At 43.8% G+C, this 23,393-nt stretch overlaps 3 protein-coding genes across 4 annotated transcripts in view; 1 reads left to right on the plus strand and 2 right to left on the minus strand.

Moving 5' to 3' along the window:
• Positions 1 to 4,561, plus strand: part of LOC125010622 (vitamin K-dependent protein C-like) — a 6,075-nt gene extending 1,514 nt beyond the window's left edge. Inside the window, exons 3-9 of the mRNA XM_047589388.1 lie at positions 6 to 53; positions 332 to 356; positions 1,252 to 1,362; positions 1,892 to 2,032; positions 2,573 to 2,691; positions 3,473 to 3,590; positions 3,865 to 4,561. Of these exons, the coding sequence (XP_047445344.1) occupies positions 6 to 53; positions 332 to 356; positions 1,252 to 1,362; positions 1,892 to 2,032; positions 2,573 to 2,691; positions 3,473 to 3,590; positions 3,865 to 4,439 (1,137 nt within the window). The 3' untranslated portion in view covers positions 4,440 to 4,561. The remainder of the gene's footprint in view (positions 1 to 5; positions 54 to 331; positions 357 to 1,251; positions 1,363 to 1,891; positions 2,033 to 2,572; positions 2,692 to 3,472; positions 3,591 to 3,864) is intronic.
• A 1,228-nt stretch (positions 4,562 to 5,789) lies between these two features.
• dusp28 (dual specificity phosphatase 28) lies at positions 5,790 to 11,255 on the minus strand. Of its 2 annotated transcripts, none has more exons than XM_047590047.1 (3): positions 11,108 to 11,255; positions 9,410 to 9,818; positions 5,790 to 8,527 (listed from the first exon to the last, which is right to left on the minus strand). In XM_047590047.1, the coding sequence occupies exons 2-3, from the start codon at positions 9,758 to 9,760 to the stop codon at positions 8,402 to 8,404; spliced, it is 477 nt and encodes a 158-aa protein (XP_047446003.1). In that variant the 5' UTR covers positions 9,761 to 9,818; positions 11,108 to 11,255; the 3' UTR covers positions 5,790 to 8,401. The 2 variants fall into 2 exon arrangements, with proteins under 2 accessions (XP_047446003.1, XP_047446004.1); XM_047590048.1 differs by having other exon boundaries at positions 9,360 to 9,818.
• A 794-nt stretch (positions 11,256 to 12,049) lies between these two features.
• Positions 12,050 to 20,492, minus strand: LOC125011012 (zinc finger protein 239-like). Its single transcript, XM_047590004.1, has 2 exons — positions 20,463 to 20,492; positions 12,050 to 13,466 (listed from the first exon to the last, which is right to left on the minus strand). Exon 2 carries the CDS (start codon positions 13,306 to 13,308, stop codon positions 12,370 to 12,372), a length of 939 nt encoding a protein of 312 aa, XP_047445960.1. The 5' UTR covers positions 13,309 to 13,466; positions 20,463 to 20,492; the 3' UTR covers positions 12,050 to 12,369.
• Between the last annotated feature and the right edge of the window lie 2,901 nt (positions 20,493 to 23,393).

Genomic DNA, 23,393 nt, shown 5'->3' on the forward strand with positions numbered 1-23,393 from the left:
AAAAGTGCGACTACGAGGAAGCCAGAGAGATTTTCCAGACCAGAGAAGCGACGGTAAGATGAGTCTCTGTGTCACCTTCTTCACATAAAACAAACTGTATCTACTCTGCTCACAGATGACGACTCAGTTACATCATGTCATTAGATTTTAGCCACTTTGCAGCTTGACGCCTTTGTCAGTATAAAAAAGCTAATGGACTTCATTGCACATTCTGTTAAACTAGATGGAAAACTCCTCCTGCCGGGGTCAGTGTGATCCCGGATCCTCTGGCTCTTCTTCACGTTGAGGTCCAGTCTTCATCTCTGACTCTTTGTCTTTTGTGTGTTTACAGCTGGAGTTCTGGACAGTGTACACGGGTGAGGCGAGTCTGTTCGATGCTCTTAAAAGGTTTATCTAGCTGAATGTAAAAGCAGCTCTCACACTCCTGCAGAACGAAACTGAGACGATCTCTGCTGAATGAGAATCTACACAGGAGGTCGGAAGGTTTTTCTGTAAAGCAGAAAGTTTGACAAAGCAAAGTAGCTACAGAACAGTTCCTAATATAAAACTGTCATCAAATGGATAATGGTACGGAGGAGATGATTGACGGGAAAGACAAAAACCTTAAGCCCTGTTAAGCCCCTCCCCCAAAGGATCTGATTGGTCTGGCAGATCTTAGCTGGAGCAGAAACAGTTAACAACGGAGAGAATACAGAACAATTTCTTTCCACCAAACAAACTGTAAGTGAGGAAGTTGGTTTTCCTTCCAGGCCAGTGTGGTTTAACCTTAGTGCTACTTTGCCATTGACACCATAGTGACGTCTTAACCCTTACGTACAGTTAAACACGGTAATGCATTTGACAGCAGAGAAAAAAAATAATTAAATTATTTTCATGCTAATTTGTTCAGGCACTTTACATATTTCTGGAGTGAGGCTCACCTGCCTTTAGTGAAGTGGTTTTTAAGGAAAATTTTGATTAAAGCAGCTTCTTTTGTTGTATTACTGCTCATTTTAAACTATAAAAGAAGAAGGGAAGAGGAATTCATTTATTGTTTCTGCAGTAAAATAAAGAAAATGGAAAGAAAAGCAAAGTGACTAGTTTGCTTTAGTGTTTATAGTGGTTTTATTTTGATGTCTGTAGTTCGTATAGACGATGCTACTCTTGACCTGAACAGTTTTTTTCTGGCTCAGCTTAGTCAGCGTTAGGGTGCAGCGAGGAGGTTTCTCCCCTGCAGAGAACTGTGGGAAATGTGCTCTGCCTGTGTTTCAGATGGGAACCAGTGTCAGTCCAACGTGTGCATTCACGGAGAGTGTGTGGATCTGCACCAAGACTATGCCTGCCGCTGCAACCAGGGATACGAGGGCAAATACTGCAATCAGCGTGAGTCTCTGCGTCTCGGCGAGGACTGAGTTTAGTTTCCTTTTGGCTGTTTTGGACGTTCAGACTTGGTTTACGGGTTCGACTCCCCTGGAAATGCATTGAGTCAGTGAAGGTTTTCCTGAAAGAGAACGAGGCGAGAACAACAATAAAAACCACATCTTTACACCAAGTAATAGTCATAATAGCCCCCAATTTAAGAAGCACATGCTCAACATCTCATCTTTTCTGCTACTACCGCTTATCCTCACTAAGGTTGCCAAACCAGAGTACCCAGAGAAAACAGGGTACTACATGCTCAACGTATATTCTTTAGTTTCTGTTCCTTACTTTTGCAAATATGAATAGTTAAACAGGGGAATAGGAACTCAACGTAAATCAAATCAAATGAAAACAGTCACTTTCTGTTTTTAATATATTTAGTTTTACCAATTGCAACTTTTATTTCTAAATGTGACCCAAACACAGACATGAGAGTGGTCCTTCTCCACGAAGATAAACATCCCTGATTACATGTGTTTAACCTGTGCAGCTCTGACGGCCACTAACTGCTCCGTGGACAACGGCGACTGCGACCACGACTGCACGGACAGCGAGGACGGCCTGTCGAGACGCTGCAGCTGTCTGAGTGGATACAAACTGGACGACGACCACAGGAAATGTGTCCCCAATGGTGAGTGAGAAAGGTTTAAAATGTGTAGCCTCTGTACATGGAGATTATTTGAATATAATTCGTACTGTAACACTAATGTTGGACGCTATCAACAAGAAAAGAAATACGTTTATTCTTGAGTAAAGTTACAATTATTATTATAAACTTTTCATGCACATTATATCTCTACTGGTTTTAGGTTCATATATCGTTAGCCTAATAGCATAATTGCCTAAGTCACTTTTTGACTTGCTGTTACACTATCAATAAAAATAAAATATGTGCTGCAAACATGTGTTTTTTCTTGTTTGTTTTTGGCTGAAAACGTTCAAATATGACTATGGCAATTATGCCATCGGCCTAACAAAGGGGCATCTGGAATATCTGTGTTGTACACTGATGGACCCTCATCATCGTGTTTGAATGACCTTTATGAGTGGGGAAAGTGAGCAGGACTCCGTACTTCACATGGAGCATCAGCAGACTAAACTACACGGGTCACTTGTTTGATTTTAGATGAAGATTTTAGATTATTCTTTAATTTAGTATTTTCCCCTGCAGGTTCTGCATCGTGTGGCCGGTTGCTGATCAACAGGTCGTCATACACCAAGCCGATGGACGGCCTGCTGCCCTGGATGGTGGGAGGGGAGGTGGGCAAGAAGGGGGAAAGTCCCTGGCAGGTAATTGACTCATACAGTTAACAGATAAGGAAAGTTTGCCTGCAACACTCACCAACTGTGTCTTGAGGATAGAACTTTTGTTTTTGCCGGCTGTAAATGCTAGCTTGGGCCTTGACTTGTTTCCCTGGCTAGCTTTGCATTTCCCATTTCAAACATTGCAATGATCTCTGTCTGCATCAAATTCCAAAAAGGCGTCTCCACACTCTTTGTCTTTAGTAGATACTCTACTACCCTAAAAGAAGAGCAGGAGAAACGAGATAAACAAAAGTCTGGCACAGATTCATACATCGGACTGAAGGAAACATGTAGAATCTAATTAAAGCTGATGATCTTATGGGACAGTTTGAGAGTATAAGAGGAATCATGGGAAGGTTGGAAATTTGTTCATACAGATGGGAAAGGAAAACTGCAGGAGGCCGTGCAGACTGGGCAGGCTGATGAGACCACAGCAACAGATGTGATCTCAAACACCAAAATCTGGCATTGAATGATTCCCTGTGAATCAGAACATTATTCGTTATTTATCCAGCACAAAGTTTGGTACTGATCCTGTGTGGTTTTTATCTTGACCATGTTTAATCAAATCACAGCCTCCTGGTCCTGAGAGGTGAGTTTTATAGCTGATTGTTGGCCTTTTGCTGTGTCGGGCCATTGGTGAGCATCTCTTGCGCATGCAGGACTCCTGTCTGCAGCTTTTCAGCCAGTTCAGTCGATCAGAGAGATCCCTCCTACTGACTGACCGTCTTAGAGAACCAATGCATGTGAAACTGTCTCCGTGCAGGTGCTGGTACTCAACGCCCGAGGACGTTTTCACTGCGGGGGCGTCCTCATCGCCGAGAGCTGGGTCCTGACGGCCGCTCACTGTCTCGAAGACAACCGGAGATTCAGTGTACGACTGGGTGGGTCTTCATTCTTCACACGCTCCACTTTTTCTGAATTTACACAATGCTAAGCAGAGAGAAGACAATTTGTGGCATTTAGTTAAAACCTCCATGAGATTAAGTGTTTTTTTTATATTTCATATAAAATCGACTGACACGTTCTTCAGCTCAGAATCCACAGCTGATCCTGAATTATAATTATATACTATCCTGACATATATGGTGCTTTGAGGGAAATGGTATAAAATGAGGTTTTGGTAACAGCTCCAATGTGACTGATTTGCGTCTTCAGGTGACTACGAGCGTTTCAGAGACGAAGGGAGCGAGGTAACCCTGAGGGTCATCGCAACTTTCAAACATCCGAACTACAACAGGGACACGGTGGACAATGACATCGCCCTGCTGCGCCTGCAGAGCCCTGCGCCCAACTCAGAATACATCGTCCCCGTGTGCCTGCCGGGACGTGAGATGGCCGAGCGAGTTCTCCACCTGAACGGGACCCTCACCACGGTGAGCGGCTGGGGAAAGGACGACCTGGACAGCACTCACTACAGCTCGGCGCTCAACGTCATCAAAATCCCGCTGGTCAGCCACAGCGTCTGCTCCCGCCTGATGTTCCCGTACAACATCTCTGAAAACGTCCTCTGTGCTGGGGTCCTGGGACAGAGGAAGGACGCCTGCGAGGGGGACAGCGGCGGACCGATGGTCACTCTGTACCGGGACACCTGGTTCCTGGTTGGCCTGGTGTCCTGGGGCGACGGTTGTGGCAAGGAGGACAAGCTGGGTATCTACACCAAGGTGTCCAACTACAACGACTGGATCCACAAGGTGATTGAGGACTGGGACAAAGGTCTCCATCTACTGTGACCCTCCAGTGTCTGATCCACGTCCACCCAGCAGCTGATCCAGTCTGGTCTGTTTAACCCACATAAAACCCCAGCACATTAGCGATGTGACGCACTTTGTTAAATAAACCGATTTACTATCGAGAGGCTTCTGTTTGGTTTTTCAGTCTTAAACATCTCTGTTAGCTTGGCGGCTCAAAACTAAGTGAGACACATTCATGACAACTTTATAAATCCCACCAGGGACAATTGGTTCAGACAGCTCGCATACTATTATACACAAGTACATATGATAACAGTAGAAAGCAAGTAAAATCCCAGAGAACGTCTGAATCGCAACAGTTTCTCTTCAAGTGTTTTCCATCAACCAGAGAAGCAGAAAAACAACTCGTACGAGGCCCAAGTTCTACTTAGAAGGGTCCATGTGTCAATATTAGATGTCCTGATCGGTATCAGGGACGTTCCTGGTATTTTTAAAATGATTGAAATCCATTCGATCAGACTTCAGGGAAGCTCAGAGTTTTCTACTTATTTGTTTTAGCTCTACTGTAAATCAAAACTACATCAAAACATCCCCTTCATCGGTTTTAGTGCCGGGTGGATAACGTCAAAAGGTGAACGAAGAAGAAGAAGAAGAAGAAGAAGAAGAAGAAGGAGAAGAAGAAGAAGACGAGTTGAAATCTTCCAGAGAGTGTTAGACTTTAGGAAGTTACAGAGGAGGAATCGGTCTTGGATCTCCATCTCAAAAACTTGATCTCCTGAGTCAGATCAGACCAGTGCCTTAGGAGTAGACGCTGTGGTGGTAACCATGGTAACCTTTTCTAATCATCTCCTGATAAATTAACATCAGCTTGAGGAGTTTCCAGGAGGAGGTAGAAAAAAAAAGATGAACCAAAGCTGGAATCCACATGGACAGAGATGATGGAGAAATCTTAGTCATCTTCTAAGACTCTTCTAGACATTCAGGGAGGAGGAGAACAAACTACATGTCCTACTCCTTCTTCCTCCTGCTCTTATCCTTCTTGTTCCCCCTCATTATTAATTTTCCCCAGTAGTAATTCAGTATCATCTATCTTTTTGATTCCTGTCATCCTCCATCTCAGTCCCCTCTCTAGTTCTTTCAATTTCTTTTCCTCCTTTTTCTGCTCCTCTTTCTCCTTATCTTCTTCTGCATCCCATCAACCTTCTTCTCCTGTTCCATTTCCAGTAGTTCTACAGTGACTGATGTTTAGACGTATGGTAACACACATCAAAGCTTTCGTAACATCAACCGCACAAGTCAGTGAAAGACTCAAAAGAAAACAGCCAAGCAACATATGAATAAAGACTGACATTAATAAACGACAACAACAATGACAGACGACGTCACTGATGAATGCAAAGAGATTTATTTCCGTTTTCACAGTCGTGTACAGTCTTAAAGGGACATAAATCACATTCTGGAAGGAAATACGTTGAAGGCTGAAGCTCCTGTTAAATTCAAAGTCTGTTTGCACACGGAACCGTTTTCATTAAAGCACAAACTGGGATCTGAGGTGGTTTAATTAAATGACGTCTAGAATTAAAAGTATTGCTTTTAGATTCACACGACAGCACCACAACACAAGCAGGACACACCTGAGATTAACAGTCATGTGAAGTTCCAGTTAATGACAGTTTAAAGTGAAATAATATTATTGTTTAATGAATCTTGAGAAAGTCAGGACGGTAACATCTCCCTGAAATCCGCTTTTTCCTTTTCCTGCAGAGACGATTAGTCTCATGTGCTTGAACTGAGTGTTTTAATGTGTCCCTGCATGTTGACCTGAGTCGTTTTTAGGACACACGATGAATTCTGTACAATCATTTAAAAAAGCATTTACAATTCAGTAAGTGTTGAATCCAGGATCTAATAATTATATTTAAATATTTCTATTAAGACTTTTAACATTTTCAGCTGCATTTGACTAATTTTCTTTTTCCTGAAGTTTTAAGTTCAACAAAAGTAAATAAATGCCACTCAGCCGTTTTTCACATCTTGTTTCCACTGTTAAATAAATTATGTGCAGGTGTAAAACAGCTAAACATGAAAGTATTTACTCAGGAAACAACGAAGGGAGTGGAGAAAGGAAGAAAGTACAGGACGGACTAATGTTCTTTGGAAACTGGTGAGAGCCACAGATACGGAGCTGAGACTGAAGGTGAAACATCCATGTTTGACTTTCTACTTTCCCACTGACGAAGGAATTGAAAGAAAATCTTTGTGCTTTTTGTTGCTGGGACTGAATTTTTCAGTCAGAAGCTGCATCGTGTTTTTCAAGGGTCAGACGGCCGTGAGATAAATCTGATTTTATAATGAGCCTGAGTTTGTGTGGAGGTTTTATTGAACCTGACTTTTTTTTTTTTTTTTAAATGATGAAATGCTGCCACTTAGAGGTAAAAGGTGGAACTGCAGTCACAGACAAATCGAGACGGAGACGAGGAGGTTTAGGTGAGAGAAGGTGTGAATTCAGGTAAAGTCTGACAAGTAGTTAGTTAAAGGATTTAGACTGACTCTACAGATAGAGGACATTAATAACCATTAATAACCATGTTCACATCGGTCTCCATCATCAACTATTCGTCAACAACAGGTTTCTTTTAAATGTAGAAGTGTTGAACTGAAAAGCTAGTGCTCTTTTCAGAGATTTAATTATTTATAATTGAATATTAAAGGAGTTTTTGAGGCATGTGCAAAACTTTGATTTTTGAAAATGTCTCAGAATTACATTAACTCTTATTGTTACAAAGAAAAGTGAGAGCTGATAAACTTGGAATCTTCAGAGAAGACGTGAACGTTCCTCAAGCCTCAGTCTCCTCTGTGACGTTTAAAGAGAAGATGAGACGAACTCCAGAAGAGCAGGAAAACTTAAAAAAGACACCAGAAGCTAATTCTGATCTAAACACTGATCTGATCAGTCTCTGGATGAATCCATGATGAAGATAACGATTAACTATGGCCTCCTGAAGATAAAGTGCAGCCATGTATGACAAGTTTGTGATAAATAGATTTTCTGGTGTTTGTCCTCCTTGTTGTCATGTTATAAACTATTGCTCTGTGTGTTAACATAGACACACACAAGGATTCTTCTACCTGATGTTACGTCTACAATACTGCTGTATTTCATTGAATCTCTAAAGAGCTTTGAAACCACACCATGAAACCGTCGTTATATTCAGAAAACACTAACGTTAAACACTAAACTCTCTACTACTGCATTTATTTGTATAGTTAAGGCTATACTACAAGGCTTTCAAGCATAAATGACAGTTTTACTGTCTAGTATTTGAGTTTTAAATCTGTTGTCTTATCAGTTTATCTTAGAAATCAACAAACTAGTATGAGTATGAAGGAGAAAAAGAAACTTATTGCTAGGGAGTGAGGGCAGACGTGTTTCCTTCCACTGGTTATGTGAGTGAGCAGTTAATGGACTATTGTTTTGGAGGAGAAGATAATTCCCTGTTTAGTTGAAAATACTTCTAAACATGAACCTCAGTCTTTCCAGAGTTAGAACAGAATGCACATACGTCTACGGGTTTATGTAATTACTTCTAGTTGCCAGCAGAGGGCGACAGAGTTATCCACTACTTCAGTTATTATCAGAGATGCAAGAAAGGCAACTACCTGGGGTCAGGGGCCAGTAAGGAGGTCCCTAGATTATTTCTAAGACAATGCTGATGAACGCTGTTCGGAGAGGAATCTGGAAATATGTGACTAGTCCTTGAAGAGCCTCTAGAAACATCTGGCTAGTGTAAATGACATGAACCTTCTCTCCTACCTGACATCAAACGTCTTCAGAATCTCCAGGTTAAACCATTAAACCTTCCCCGTCAGTGGGCGATTCTTTTCAACGAACAGAAACCCGGCTTTGATTAAGACTTTTTAAGACTCAGGTGAAAACGCGGTCAAACCGTGATGAAGCGGTGGAGGAGGAGGACTGAGTGGGAGGAGCTTCACCTGTCCATTCAGTTTTTGCCTCTGGACGAAGACGACGAGCGTCCCCGACGTCTCTTCAGCTCGTCCTCGTATCTCTTCAGCTGGGACATGAAGCCGGGGTTGGGATCGATCACATGGCGAGCCGTCTTCACTTTCTGAGATCACACACAAACCACAGAAAATCAGTCATTTAAGGAATGTTCTGCTTCATATCAGCACTATGAAAGATGGAAGCTGCATTACTGGACATTATTAGACCACATATACATATACACAATGTTCAAGTATATAAATGCTACTGCTGATCTCATTAAAAAGCATCTGAGCCACTGCTCGGGCAGAATGTGCTGATTGTGTTATAATGGCGGTCTGTTCTGCCCGTGTGCTGTGAGGGCACCTTGGACGATAAACGCTTTCATTTCAGAAAATGAAACGCTGCAGCTGCAGCAGCTCGAACACGATCCGTCTGCTCTGTGACCTGCAGCAGCAGCAGCGTTTTCTGCACGGCGAGGCCTTTTCTGCTGCTAAACGCACAACCTCAAACATGAGCAACAACAAAGACAGGAGCTGATTTGAAGTGACTACTTGGGACAAAAGATCCAACTCTGTCTCCTTAAACTTATGGAAGTGTGGAAACACATCACTGCCAAGTGTCAGTGACATCATTAAGCTAAACGCAGTAAGTCATTTACACTTGTGCCTCGTCAGTCTGGTTCACTCTGTAATAACTCCACCCAGACACTAGGCGGCGCTGTTTCTAGTTGTTTCTACTTCCTGCTTTACATTCAACAGTGGCGACTAAAACTTTCACTGAAATTTCGTCAAATGCGAGTCCTACGAACATCTGTATCTCCAAACCTCCTCAGTTAACCTCATTGATCCAAAACGACCAATTCAAATGTCGCGGAGATGGAGACGCAGCAGGAAATTCTAAAACAGAAACGCCCAATCGCAGCACTTGCGAAGTCTAAACCTCCTGTCATGTACCAGCTGACGCGTTTCCTGGCACCAGTGTGTCCGGTGTAAGAGCTCCTCACTAGCAAGGCCTCGGCGAGCGTCAGTTTGCGGTGCTTCATCAGGTACGCGATGCAAACGGTGGCCGAGCGGCTGCGTCCGTTCTTGCAGTACACGACGCTGCGGCCTCCGCGGTTCGCCTCCTTCTGGATGGCGTCGGCGCAGCGGTCGAAGTGGCTGTACAGGTCCTCGTTGGGGTCGTCGTACACGGGGATCCGGAGCTTGGCGATGGCGCTGCAGGGAAACGGCTGCTGCTTGGTCACGTTGATGCAGAGCGTCACCGCCTCCTGCTGGATGAGCTCGTCGCTGCAGGCCGAGCGCGCGTTGCTTATGAACAGAGCGCTGGTGACTTTGCACAGCTGCAGCATCCTCATCAGAGGCGGGGGCCGGCCCCCCTGCACCGGCCCTGGGACTCACAGGTGGAACAGGCACCTGGTGAGAAAGAGAAGGATGAAAATACCTCCCTAAGTATTTTACAGAAAAAACACGCATACGTTATAAAAATTATTCAAATGAGGGGTTTTGAGCAGATTACAGACAGACAAATAAAGCAAGTGATCTAAAGTGAGATGATGGTAAAATGAAACTAAGACAGAGTCGGATATTTTGCCCATCCATCCACCCTGACCTCCTCCCTGACAGGTTTTACCACATCATGCTCAGTCAGCAACTAGGTCAAGACTGTTTTTTAAAATTATTATTATTTATTATTATTATTTTCATTGTCGTTCAGAGCCGGTGGAGCCTTAATGTCCGTCTCAGTAATGAACCGCATCCATCTCCCTCTGCTGAGCACCACGAACAGACGGGGGAGCACATTTAGTGACAAGCTGCTGCGTCTGTCCTGCTGCAGGGAGAAGGTTGAGGAGGTCACCTGTCCCTCAGGACACACGGCTGCACAGTCAGGACGTCAGGACGTCAGGACAGAGCTCTGTGAAACCGTTTCATCCAGCTTCCATGTAATCTCACTCATAAAACATCAATAAAAGTCCAAATCATCCCAATATACTTCATTGCATATTTCCCTGTTGACGCTGCTGGATGCTGAATTTCCCCCAGTCAATAAAGTGTCTGTTTATGTATCTGTCTACCTTCACCCTGACAGCAGCCACAGTGCAGTATGAAACTCTCGGGCCAGAACTGAGACGGTGTGAAGTAAAGTCTAAGTGTGCAGAATGTGGCACCAGAAAAAGGTGCGAAACATACAGAACAACGGGACAAACAGTTCAACGTGATGAACCCTGATGGTAAATGAGGTGCAGAACAGACTAGAACGTAAACACGGGGCCACAAAGCAGCAGATTAACATGCTGGAAACCATCAAATATTTGAAGAGACTCTTTGTTCCTTCTTTTCTTTCATATCGTTACTTTCGTATTCTGCTCAGACATGTGAGGGCGACATGTTAGACTCGTTATCTGCAGCCATATATGTTGCTTTAAGCTTCTGAATATCTGTTGACAAAATGTCAAAACACCTAAATCAATATTTGTCACCATTTAACTAACCTACAGATTAAATTAAAAAAAAAAGTGTAGAAACGAGGTTCAGACAAAAAAACAAAGATTGAGATATAATAACAAATATAAACATGCATTCATATGTTTTACGTGTTTGGTTACCTGCTTCTGTCCACTACCACATACAACTATACTTTACAACTAGCTCACTCCAGCCTGTCAGTGAACGCCTCACACACGCTGGACACCAAGGACACTCACATGCAGCAGCCAGCTGATCTTCAGACTCCTGCAGATCGGGTCTGTCTGACGGGCTTCTGGGAGGAAGGTGGTCTCTGCTCGGTCCTGCAGACAGAGGACGGGGGGGCTCAGCCTGATCCGGTCTGTTCAGGCCTCCTCATGACCCCCAACTGCCCTGATCGACACTCAACACACAACACTGCTATATTTACTCCTGCTGACAGCTGCTCCATCTCTGGGTCCTAATGCTGCCCCCATTCAACGCTGAGAACCAGACAGAAAGGTTCTCACAGAAACCCAACACATATTTTTATTCACTCTTATTATTAAATTAGAATACATTTAACTGTCTTGCTTCGTACCCTCTTCGTGTTTTCTCAATCAGCTTCATTAGGCGTCAACGGGAAAGGTTTTCAATGAAAAGGTGTCTCTTGTCAAGCGGGAATTTTTGGATTTATTTATTTTTTTGTCTTCTTAATGAAGAAGAACCAGTCAATTAGCTGTAGAGAAACACACATTGTTACTCTATGACATGAAAGTCGGGCAGCTCGGAAAACCTCAAGAACCTTGAATGTTTTCTCAAATGCAGACGTGAAAACCATTGAATGCTTTTACGAAGAGGAGAAAAAGTAAAGCGAGAGTTATCTCTGCTGAAGAGAAGTTCATCAGGGTTTAGACTAAGACTTGTATCCTGCATATAAGCGCATACAAGCGGACGTTAAAGTATATAAACGTGAATGAGCCTTGATTTCTAACACTTACTCACAGATGTGGACAAGAGGACAAAGTGACGCACGAGGAGAAAAACAAGTTTGCGTTACAAAGAAAATACATGTAGGAGCACATTTTATCGACATAAGAACGTTTCTGTGTCGTTCACCAGTCGTTTTCGGATGCACTCCTATTTTTAGATCATTTAAATGAAGATTAATCTGAACTGAACACAGACACATTTAATTGATGGTTGATGCAGAATTTAATAAAATACACATCGAGCTAGTGAAATCCAAGTTGGTACATGTCTTTCACAAAAAAAAAACTTTGAAGACATTTACATACAATAAGAAGCAAAACTAGATACTAGAAAATGTGTAAAAATATAACGAATGACCAAGTTTGATCTCACAAATCATATGGTGTTCGTGAAATAAAAAGAAAATCTGAAGGTATTACTTTGTATATATGGGAAAAGCAGAAAATAATGCCCAGTACAATAATAGTGCAGTACCTGGGGAGGGAAACTTTTGAGTTGCTCACGTTGTTGTGAACGTCCAACTTCGTCGTCAGTTGACAATGTGTGTTTTTAAATGAGACATCATATAATCTCTCCTTGCGAATCTTTTCCCACATATCTTGCACGTATGCCGCTTCTCGTCCGAGTGACCCCTCATGTGGACCAGAAGATAATCCTTCCTTTTGAAACTTTTACCGCATGCGTTGCAAGAATGCGGCTTCTCATCCATGTGGGTGCCAACGTGTTTCTTCAGCACTGTCGAACAAATGAATCTGTTCCCGCACATTTGGCAGACGTACGGTTTCTCTCCCGTGTGGGTTCTGTTGTGGATGTTGAGGTGACTTCTCCAACGGAAACCCTTCCCGCAGGTTTCACAGGAGTACAGGTACTGACCCGTGTGAATCGCCCTGTGTGCAAGCAAACTATCAGACCTTGCGAAAGTTTTCCCGCACGTTTCGCAGGTATATGGTCTCTCACCTGTGTGAGTTCTCATGTGGATGGACAAATTAAAACTTTGACAGAACCCCTTCCCACATATCTTGCAGTAACAAGTATTTTCATAACTGTGGATTCTGTAATGTCTGTTGAACTCTGAGTTATTCTTAAATGTTTTTCCGCAGACGTCACATGTTAGAGACTTTCTACTTGTGTCAGTATCTCTCTGACTCTTTGATATGGGAGAGTTGTCTACATTGTTACTGTGGCTTGTGTCTCTGCGACGTCTTCTTCTCTTCTTTGGATTCAGCTCTGCATTTCCAGTTGATCCTGAGTCTACATGCTCGACTCCTCCCTGATCAGCTCCAGGAGAGATGTGAGAGAGGAGCTGGTCCCCGTTTGGTTCTGGTCCACTGAGCTCACTTTCCTCATCAGATGGAGTCTCCATCAAGGAATCAGCCTCCTCTTTCAGTACAAGATGTTCTTCCCACTGACTCATGTCGAGTTCCTCCTGTTCCTCTTTAATCCGTATAGGTTCTGGTTCCTCTTCCATCCCTGGAGGTTCTGCTTCCTCCTCTTCCTCTTTCGGCTGTGGAGGTTCTGGTTCATCCTGGTCCTCTTGGAATTGTAGAGGAGTTGGTTCCTCCTGGTCCAAAATGGAGTCCCCGTCCTGGTTATAGAGTTGCTGGTCAACGTGAACCTGTGCGAGGTCTGTGGGGATAAAGAGATACGACATGTCAAACGTTACTAATGTGATGACAGGAAGTCACATGTGAGGCAAAACTGGTCTGATCTGAGCTCATCGTCAGATTTCATCTGTTTCACCAGTTATTAACCAGTATTGCATGTGTCTCCCTACATGTACAATATCCTGGTCTTAAAGTATTTAAGATCTCAGGCGTGTGGCGTTCGATCGCTTGAGGTTAGAGCAGTCAATTGTGTTCACCTACCAACGGAATCAGAGTAACACAACTTACAACCTGTCTAAGCTAACGTCACTAACGTCAATCAAAAGTAGGGTGGGGCGGGTCTTCGAAAGTTTGGTTGACTTGGGGAAAATGAACCCTGAGTTGTCAAATTCAGAAATTGCTGCTTCCAAAATAAAAAAATAAATAAATAGCTGCTGCACAAGTTTTAATGTTCAGCGACAATATACCAAACTTATTTTTTTGTTCTCCGAGTTAACCTGTAACCTGAATGCTAAGTTATCGTCCAAAAAAGTTTTATCTAAGGCATCATCTAAACCAGCATTTTTTTTTTTCCATCGAAGTCACTTGTCGGAAAGATGGAGAGTAAATTTATGAAACTAAAAATATCTGTCCTTAGATACAAGTAATGGGGGCTCCAAGGAAAAACAGGTTGGGAACCACTGCTCTAAAGTACGAGCACGTCACTCACACATGAAGTGAAATTGAATGTTCAGCAGTAAGTGCAGCAGAGATAAACACATTATTCAGACTAAAATCAGAGCTCTCCTTATCCGAGACACCCTGACAACGAGATGGAATTTGCTTTTCTCCACCATGTATACACTTGGTTGGACTACGACGGGATAACACGTGTGCGCTCTTGCTCCACAACCGTGACCCCAAGAAAGCGAGTCACTGAACAAGGTAAACAGAGAAGAAGAAGAACCGCAGCGCCATCTAACAGCTGAACTATTATCCATCTGGTTGTTTGAAACGCCGGCCTGCTGCATGAACAACTCTTGTTTATTATATGACGTAAAAGGTCAACCGGAAAGCGAGACATATTATCGTAGTATTAACCCACTGAAAAGACACATATCGCCACCTAGTGTATAGGAGGAGGACATGTTCCTGTGAGTTTTTCGATTTTCTCTGCTGCATTATCATGAAAAATTGTGTCCTATGTAGGAAAACACGGCCTTCAGTAGGTGGGGAACCAAGATGAACCCATAACTGAAAATGTTCTTATTATTCATAAACCAATCAATTTTTAATATTTAATGGCTGTTTTAGCATTTCTCCTAGTTATTTTGTCTGTACTGTCCTGGAAAGAAATACCCTGACTTCCGACTGATCGAAAGAATGATTCTTAATGTAATATTCTCACCAATGCATGGGGGCTCTGAAACACCCAGCCAGCTTATCCATCTGGGCCCACAAGGGTTAAAATACTGGGCACTGAGGTGGCAACTGAGGTGGCACAGAGTGGGCATCTGAGTGCACTGAGTGGCATGGGGTTTGAACTGGTTAAATTATTGGCAGTCCCATGTGGATTGAGGTACATGTTCCCCACAATGTTGCTGGCTGTTATAGCCCCATAACAGATGACGTGGTCTACGTGGGCATAGGCATATACAGGGCATAATTTTTCAAGTTGACCCATTGAAAGGTCCATCCTGATCCCCCTTTGTGCCCATTGTGATCCTACATGTCCTGTGCAACTCAGCAAGTGGGTCGTCAGCCTGAAACCCGTCAAACCCACTTGAGGGCCCATATTGGCAAACACGTTACAATGGGGGCCACCATGGAAACAGCAGACACAACCCACTTGGACCCTTATCTGGCAGCCCATTATTACCCTTATGGGACCCCAACAGGACAGGCTGGCTGGTCAATTTTTCCACCACAGTGTCCCATATGATGTAAGTTTCCACCTGTAAGATTCCCCACATATTCCACGACACAAGTTTAGACAGAGTTAAAAAACAAAAGCCACAACCAGAAACTGGTAAAAAAAGACTTTATTAAATCAAGCTCAAGCACAGTGTTACAACATCAAACCCACAAGGTTGTTGAATCAGAGACTTGTACATTTTGTATCTTTTAAGTTCTAAACATTCAAACTCCAACAAACTTGTCTTTTGCGGCTAGCATCGATGTATCACACTGTAGCCTGTTTTTGTGTGGTTCTCAACAGGTACTTACTCCCCGTTTCCTCCCGCTTGTCCAAGTACTATAGGTCATTGTGATTCAACATTAGCCTCTCTGTGGTAGCCCAACAATACTGGATACCTTGTCCAGGGTGGACCCCCCCTCTGGCCCAGAGTGACTCCAACCCCCCTTACCCTCCATAGGATAACTGGTTACAGAGAATGATAATATTTCAGGATGAAAAACTTCTTACATGTATGTTCGTCATGTTTGGGGGCATCAGCCGATATTATACCAAAACCTTTACCACAACACTTTACAGAGTACGGTTTCTCCCCTGATTTTTAGACATCATGTGTGCGTCAAACAGCGACCCTGACTCAACTTTTCCCACATTCTCCATACAGTAAAGAGCCTCTCCCCCGAGTGGATCTCATGATTTCTAATTGACGACAAGGCCGAGTATCTTTTCCCACACACTTTACAGAGGTATGGCTTCTCACCCGTGTGAGTCCTCATGTGGCTCATTAAATTAGCATTACTACTGAAACCTTTACCACACACTTTACAGAGGTGTGGCTTCTCACCTGTGTGAATCCTCATGTGGAGGTTAAGGTGACTTCTCGAACGCAAACCCTTCCCACAGATGTCACAGGAATACAGATGCTCACCGGTGTGGATTCTCATGTGGCCTGACAAGTTATCGGACCTTCTGAAACTCTTCCCACATGTTTCACAACGATATGGCCTCTCAGCTGTGTGAAATCTGCGATGCACCCTCATGTTGAAATTAGTCTTGAAGGTTTTTCCACAGATTCACATGTTAACAGACTTTTATCTGTGTCAGTATCACTCTGACTCTCTGACATGGAGAGTTTGTCTACATTGCTGTGACGTTTGTGTCTCGCAATGTCTCTTCTCTTCTTTGGATTCATCCTGCATTTCTAGATGATCCCGGGTCTACAGTACTTGCTTCCTCCCTGATCTGCTCTCACTTTTGGTTGTGGTTCACGATCTCACGTTCCTCATCAGTAGAAGTCTCCATCAAGAATCAGCCTCCAGCTTTCAAACAAGGAATGTTCTTCCTGCTACTGCTCAGGAGAATTTCCTCCTGTGCCGCTTATCCCTGGTAGGTTCTGGTTCCTCCCTGTACCTGATCTATCCCATGTAGCTCTGTTCCTTCCTGTTCCTGGATTAGTCAGGTGTGGAGGAGGTCTGGTTTTCCGGGTCGCATATCTGATTTATGCTGTGGGCTGTGGAGAGCTGGGAGGACTGGCTTGTGCCCTGAGAATCCTAAGGTGGCACAGGAGTCAGGGAGGAGGCCGAGAGCCTGTGGTCTCTTGAGACAGCGATGTGGAGGTACCCACATTCCTGCGGGCTAGGAAGGTCTGACGAGGATATCAGAGCCACACTGACATTTTACAGCATGTATACTCAAAACGCTGACTCCTCTTACAAACATAATCGCTGCTGGTCTGGAGAGACATAAAAAAAAAAATGGTGTCACAAATGCATTTGCATGTAATTTGTCCATTTAACCAATATACACATATATTGGAGAAAACGTGTGGACAATTGAAAAAATTCAAGACAGGAGATTAAGCTGTTAGCAACCTCCTAGCCGAGTCTCTTTCCTCTGTGCTTCTCCAAAATGTGTGTTTTTCCATTCTTTTATTAGTTAGTTTTTTTAAAAACGCGTTCGACCCTGTACTCACCTATTCGTGTGTAACGTTATCTCAGTCTTCGCAGTGATAACACAGTCGCGCTGAACGATCGATCTCTTCCTCGGACTGGAGAAAGCTCTTTCAAAAAAGTCCGATATAGTTTCTTCAAGCAGCAGCAGTTAGTCGCTCGAGTATCAACTCTCTCAAAACTCTCAGATGAAGACTATTGAGTTACTATAACAAAGACTGTCGTCTTCCATCTCGTGCGCATACACATGAAGATTGAACAGCTGCATATCAATAAATTAAACGTTCCTCACACACTTACACACGGACGCTATTACCTGAACACCTCGCCATCTTGCTCGAGCTTGGAGTCGGAGTCCTGTGCCGCATTCGGGTCCGAGCTCGAGCCACGATTCGATCCCCCGCCCACAATTTCCACCAGACTCGCGGTTGGTTTCGTTCTCTCTACTTCACCACCAGTGAGATAGGAGACATGTTGAAACATACACGACGGAATTTATTTATATATTCTGTTATTTATCAACTCTCACAGACAAGACAGATTTTCATCGACAAAATTAAATGATCTTATTATTGGGTTATGATGTGATCCCAGAAACTCTTGACTCATGCTCCAGGTCAAAAACGAAAGAAGAAAGAGTTATAATGAAGAGATTTAATTGAATGATATTCAGTGACCTCAGAGTTATTCCTCGCTTCCTCGATGTTCTTTTGGGTTGCACCAGTTCGAGTCAAATGTAAGACGTGTGGGCTTTATGTATGAGCCCATAAACGAATGTATGTTGGGCTAAGTGGTCTTAGGCCTATGACAGGGCAAATTTCAAGTTGTGCACCCATTGAAGGTCCATCAGATCCCCCATTTTTGCCCATGTGACAAACATATGAGGCCTACATGGCCGGGAAACTCAGCTAGTTGGGTCTCACCTGAAACCCGCTCAGAACCACTTGAGGCCCCAGATGGTCAAACGACAGGTGGGGCCAACCATGGAAACAGCAGACAAACCCACGTGTCCCTTACTGCAGCCCATATTTAACTTAACCCTTATGGTACCAAACATGGACATGCTAGGCTGGGCAATTTTTCGAACCCTGTCCATGAGATGTATTTTTCCACCTGTAAGATTCCCCACATATCCACTACACATTTAGCAGAGTTCAAACAAAAGCACAACCTAAACGTAAAAAAGACTTTATTAAATCAAGCTCACACAGTGTTTACAAGCAGCAAACCCACCAGTTGTTGGAAGAAGAGTCTGAAGGCACTTTGTATCTTTAAGTTTCAACTTTCAACCTCAACAAATTTGTCTTTGGCGGCTAGCATTGATGTCTCACAGCTTGTCCGCCTGTTTTTGTGTGGGTTCTCACCAGGTACACTGGTGTTCCTCCGCTGTCCAATGTACATATAGGTCATTGGTCGATTCTACATAGCCTCTCTGTGGTAGCCCTAACTAGACAGGAGACCCTGTCCAGGGTTGGCACCCCACCTCTGGCCCAAATGACACCAACCCCCCTGACCACTCCAGAGTGAGTAAATGTTACAGAGAATTGAATGAATATTTCGAGATGATAACTTTCTTACATGTATAGTTCTTCATAGGTGACTCGTCAAATAGTAAATTACGACCAAGAACCTTTACCACACACTTAATACAAGGTACGGTTTCTCCCCTTTGACTCATCATTGTGCGGTCATATGGCTACCCCCCCTTGAGGTTGGGGTAAAAAAAATTGAAAAAAAAAAACCCCCCGCTCCCACGTTTTTTTAGATTTCCCCCCTCCTCCCCCCAGCAAATTGGTTTCTTTTTGCCGCAAACAGGTTATAAAACGGCTCCCCCCCAACGACCCCACCCCACCCCCCCCCCCTTACGTTCCACCACAACAAAAACCCCCGAAGGTGGGTATTTTTATTCCCCTCCAATGGTTTATTTTTTTTTTATTTTGTGGGTATTAAATTGACGACAAGGCCGATGGAACCTTTTTCCCAACACACTTTACAAGGTATGCTATCTTATCTTTCACCCCCCTCCCCCCCTTTGTTTTTATTTTTGGAAACCCCTCATGTGGCACGTTAAATTAGCATTACTACTGAAACCTTTACCACACACTTTACAGAGGTGTGGCTTCTCACCTGTGTGAATCCTCATGTGGACGTTAAGGTGACTTCTCGAACGGAAACCCTTCCTCAGATGGTCACTGGAATACAGATGCTCACCGGTTGATTCATTTCTCATTGGCCTGACAATAACCAGTCCTTCTGAAACTCGTCCCACATGTTTCACAACGAAAGGCCTCCTCCACCTGATTTAAAATCTGCGATGCACCCTCGATGTGGAAATTATGTCTTGAAGGTTTTCCACAGATGTCCACAGTGTTACAGAACTTTTTTAATCTGTGTCATAGGTCACTCTGGACGCTCGTTGACATGGTAGAGTTTGTCTACAGTGCTGTGACTTTTTCTCTGAGCAATGTCTTCTTCTCTTACTTGTGGATTGCAGCACTGCATTCCTAGTTGATCCCCGGAGGAGTCACCCACATGACTCGATTCCTCCTGATTGGGCTCTCACATTTGGTTGTGGTTCACATGAGCTCACTTGCTCATCAATAGAAGTCTCCATCAAGGAATCAGCCACCAGCTTCAGAACAAGATTGTTCTTCCTGCTGACGCTGGGCAGCGGGAATTCCCTCCTGTTCGCTCGTTTACTCCGGAGGCTCTGTCGTGCCACCTGTTTCCTGATTTATCTGTGGAGTCTGGTTACCTCCTTCTCCTGATTTATCTGTGGGAGGTTTCTGTTCTGCTTTGTCCCCTTTAAGCTGAGAGGTTCTGGTTCCTCCTGGGTGCAAACTGGAGGGCCCTCTCACTGCTTAGAAGCCTGGTCCATCTACCACTTCCTACCTCCTTACAAACAGAATGCTGTGCTGGGTCTGGAGAGACATAAAAATACTAAATGGTGTCACAAAAGCAGTTTGCATGTATTTTTGTCTTTTACCAATAAACACAAATAGGAGAAACGGTTTGGGGGGTTGTTTTTGGACTTTGAATAAAATTCAAGACAAGAGATGAAGCATGTAAGCAACCGTCCTAGCCGAGTCTCTTCCTCTGTGTCTCTCCAAACTGTGTGTTTCCATTCATTAGTTAGTTTTTAAACCGTATTCTAGAATTCTAACCAGTAGCTCACCTATTCTGTGTAACTTTATATCATGTTCCAGTGATCTCCATCCGTCCTGCGCTGACGATCGATCTCTTCCTCGTACTGGACGACAGTTCTTTCAAAGAGTCCGAATATTATCTGCAGCATCAGCAGTTAGTCGCCTCGCTGATCAACATCTCGTCAAACTCTCAGATGAAGACATTGTTTACTATAACAGAATACATAGTTCGTCTTCGCAGCTCGTCCATACACTTGTGAAGTTAGACAGCTGCATAAAATATAGATAAGACGTTCCTCCCACTTACACACTGACGCTATTTACCCAGAGACACGGCGGCGCCATCATGCTCGCGTTTAGATCCAGGGGGGGGGAGGTGGAGTTCATGCGCAGTACGTCCGAGGGCGGGGCCACATATCGATGACCCCGCCCACACATCCTCCAGACACCGCTCTTTGGTTTCGTACTGCACTACTTCCAACCCACCAGTGAGAAGGACATGTTTGAACACTACACGGAATTTATTTTTTATTCATTTAGTTATCAACTCTCCACAGACAGACAGATTCATCGACAAAAATTTAAAATGACCTTTAATTATTTGGTTATGAAATGTGATCCACATAGAACTCTTGACTTCATGCTCAGGTCAAAAAGTAAGGGAAGAGTTTAATGTTGAGATTTAATTTGAATGATTTCAGTGACCTCAGAGTTATTCATCAGCTTCCTCGTGTGTTGCTTTTGGGTGCAAGTCGAGTCAAATGTAAGACTGTGGGCTGGCTGTATGAGCCCCATAACAGATGTAAGTGGGCTAAGTGGGCTTAGGCATATACAGGGCAAATTTCAAGTTGGGCCCCATTGAAGGTCCAGTCTGATCCCCCTTTGGCACAATTGAGCACACATATGAGGCCTACTGGTCTGTGCAACCAGGCAAGTGGGCACCCCCCCACTGAAACCACCGTTCCATAACCCACTTGAGGCCCATATGGGGCAAACACAGATGGGCCACCATGAAACCGCAGACAAACCAAGTGGGACCCTTTCTTCCCCCATATTTAACCCTTATGGTCCAACATAGACAGCTGCTGGCAATTTTTCACCACTGTCCATGTATGGTAGTTTCCACCTTAAGCTTCCCCAATATCCACTATCAACAGTTTATGCAGAGTTAAAACAAAAGCACAACCGAAACTTAAAAAAGACGTTATTAAATCAAGCTCACACAGTGTTTTACAAGCAGCAAACCCTGCAAGGTTTTTGAAAGCAGAGTCTGAAGCACTTTGTATCTTTATGTTCTACTTTTCACCTGCAACAAACAAATTTGTCTGTTTGGCGCTACATCGATGTCACACAGCTGTCCCTGTTTTGTGTGGGTTCTAACCAGTACTCCGTGTTCTCCCGCTGTCCCAAAGTACATATGGTCATGTGGAGATTCTAACATTCCTCTCTGTGGTACCCTAGATAGACTGGAGACTCTGTCCATGTGACCCCACCTCTGGCCCAATGACTCCAACCCCCTTGACCCTCCAAGGAGAACTGTTTACAGAGAAGAATGATTATTCAAGATGAAACATCTTACATGTATGAGTCTTCAATGTGGGTTGTCAGCTGAGTATTAACGACCAAAACCTTTACCCACACAACTTTACAGAGGTACGGTTTCTCCCCTTGTGAGTCCAACATTTGGGGCGGTCAAACAGCTACCCCCACTTCAGAAACTTTTCCCACATGTCTCGCCACAAGTACGGCCTCATCCCCCGAGTGATTCACATGTGATTCTAATTGACGAAAAGCCCGAGTATCTTTTCCCACACACTTTACAGATGTATGCTTCTCACCGAGTGAGTCCACATGAGGCACTTTAACTTAGCATTACATACTGAAACCTAACACCTTTAGCCACACACTTTACTGAGTGTGGCTCTCTCAAACCTGTTGAATCCTCATTGGAGGTTAAGGTGACTGTCTCGAAACGCAATCGCCTTCCCCACAGATTTCCTCAGTAATACAGATGCCACCGTGTGGATTCCTCATTGCCTGACAAGTTACCAGACCTTCTGAAACTCTTCCCGATCATGTTCACAACGATATGGCCTCTCCCCTGTGGAAAATCTGCGATGCACCCTCATGTTTGAAATTAGTCTGAATTTTTCCACAGATGTCACAGTTACAGACATTTATCTGTCAGATCGACTCTGACTCTTCTCTGACCGAGGGAGGAGTTGTCTACATTGCTGTGACTTGTGTCCTGCAATGTCCGTCCTTCTCTTCCTTTGATTCACTCTGCATTTCTAGTTGAATCCCCGTTTCTACATACTTTATTCCTCCCTGATCTGCTCTCACTTTTTTGGTTGTGGTTCACTGAGCTCAACTTTCCTCATCAGTAAAGTCGTCCATCAAGGTATCAGCCTCCAGCTTAAATCAGTACAAGATGTTCTGTCCGCTGACTGCTGCAGGGGAATTTCCTCCTGTTCCTCTTTTTATCCCTGACTCTGTTCCTCCTGTTCCTGTTTTATTATCCCTGGAGGTTCTGTTCCTCCTGCTCCTGATTTATCTGTGGGAAGGTTCTGGATCTCTCATGTCCCGCTTAAGCTGAGAGTTCTGTTCCTCCTGGTTCAGACTGGAGGCCCTCATCACTGCTTAGAAAGGCTGGTCATCTAACAACTTCCTCCTCCATACAAACAGAAATGCTGTGGCTGGTCAGGAGGGACATAAAAATAATAATGGTGTCACAAAAGCAGTGCTTGTATTTTGGTCTTGTACCAATAAAAACACCAAATAGGAGAAACGTGTGGAACTTTAAGAAAATTCAAACAAGAGATAAAGCATGTTAGCACCACCTAGCCGAGTCTCTTCCTCTGTGTCGTCTTGCCAAACTGTTGTTTTTCATTCTTAGTTTGTTTTTAAAAAGTTCTACTGTACTCACCTATTCCTGTTTAATTTTATCTCAGGTTTCCGGT

This window comes from Mugil cephalus, chromosome 7 (assembly GCF_022458985.1).
Source record: "Mugil cephalus isolate CIBA_MC_2020 chromosome 7, CIBA_Mcephalus_1.1, whole genome shotgun sequence".
NCBI lineage: Eukaryota > Metazoa > Chordata > Actinopteri > Mugiliformes > Mugilidae > Mugil > Mugil cephalus.

Bases quoted from the DNA above. Each gene is read 5' to 3' on its own strand.
- dusp28 (XM_047590047.1), bottom strand. From the start codon at position 9,760: ATGAGGATGCTGCAGCTGTGCAAAGTCACCAGCGCTCTGTTCATAAGC. The intron at 8,528-9,409 runs GTGAGGAGCTCT...GTGTGATCTCAG, and splicing joins CGCTCGCCGAGGCCTTGCTA to AAAGTGAAGACGGCTCGCCA.
- LOC125011012 (XM_047590004.1), bottom strand. From the start codon at position 13,308: ATGGAAGAGGAACCAGAACCTATACGGATTAAAGAGGAACAGGAGGAA.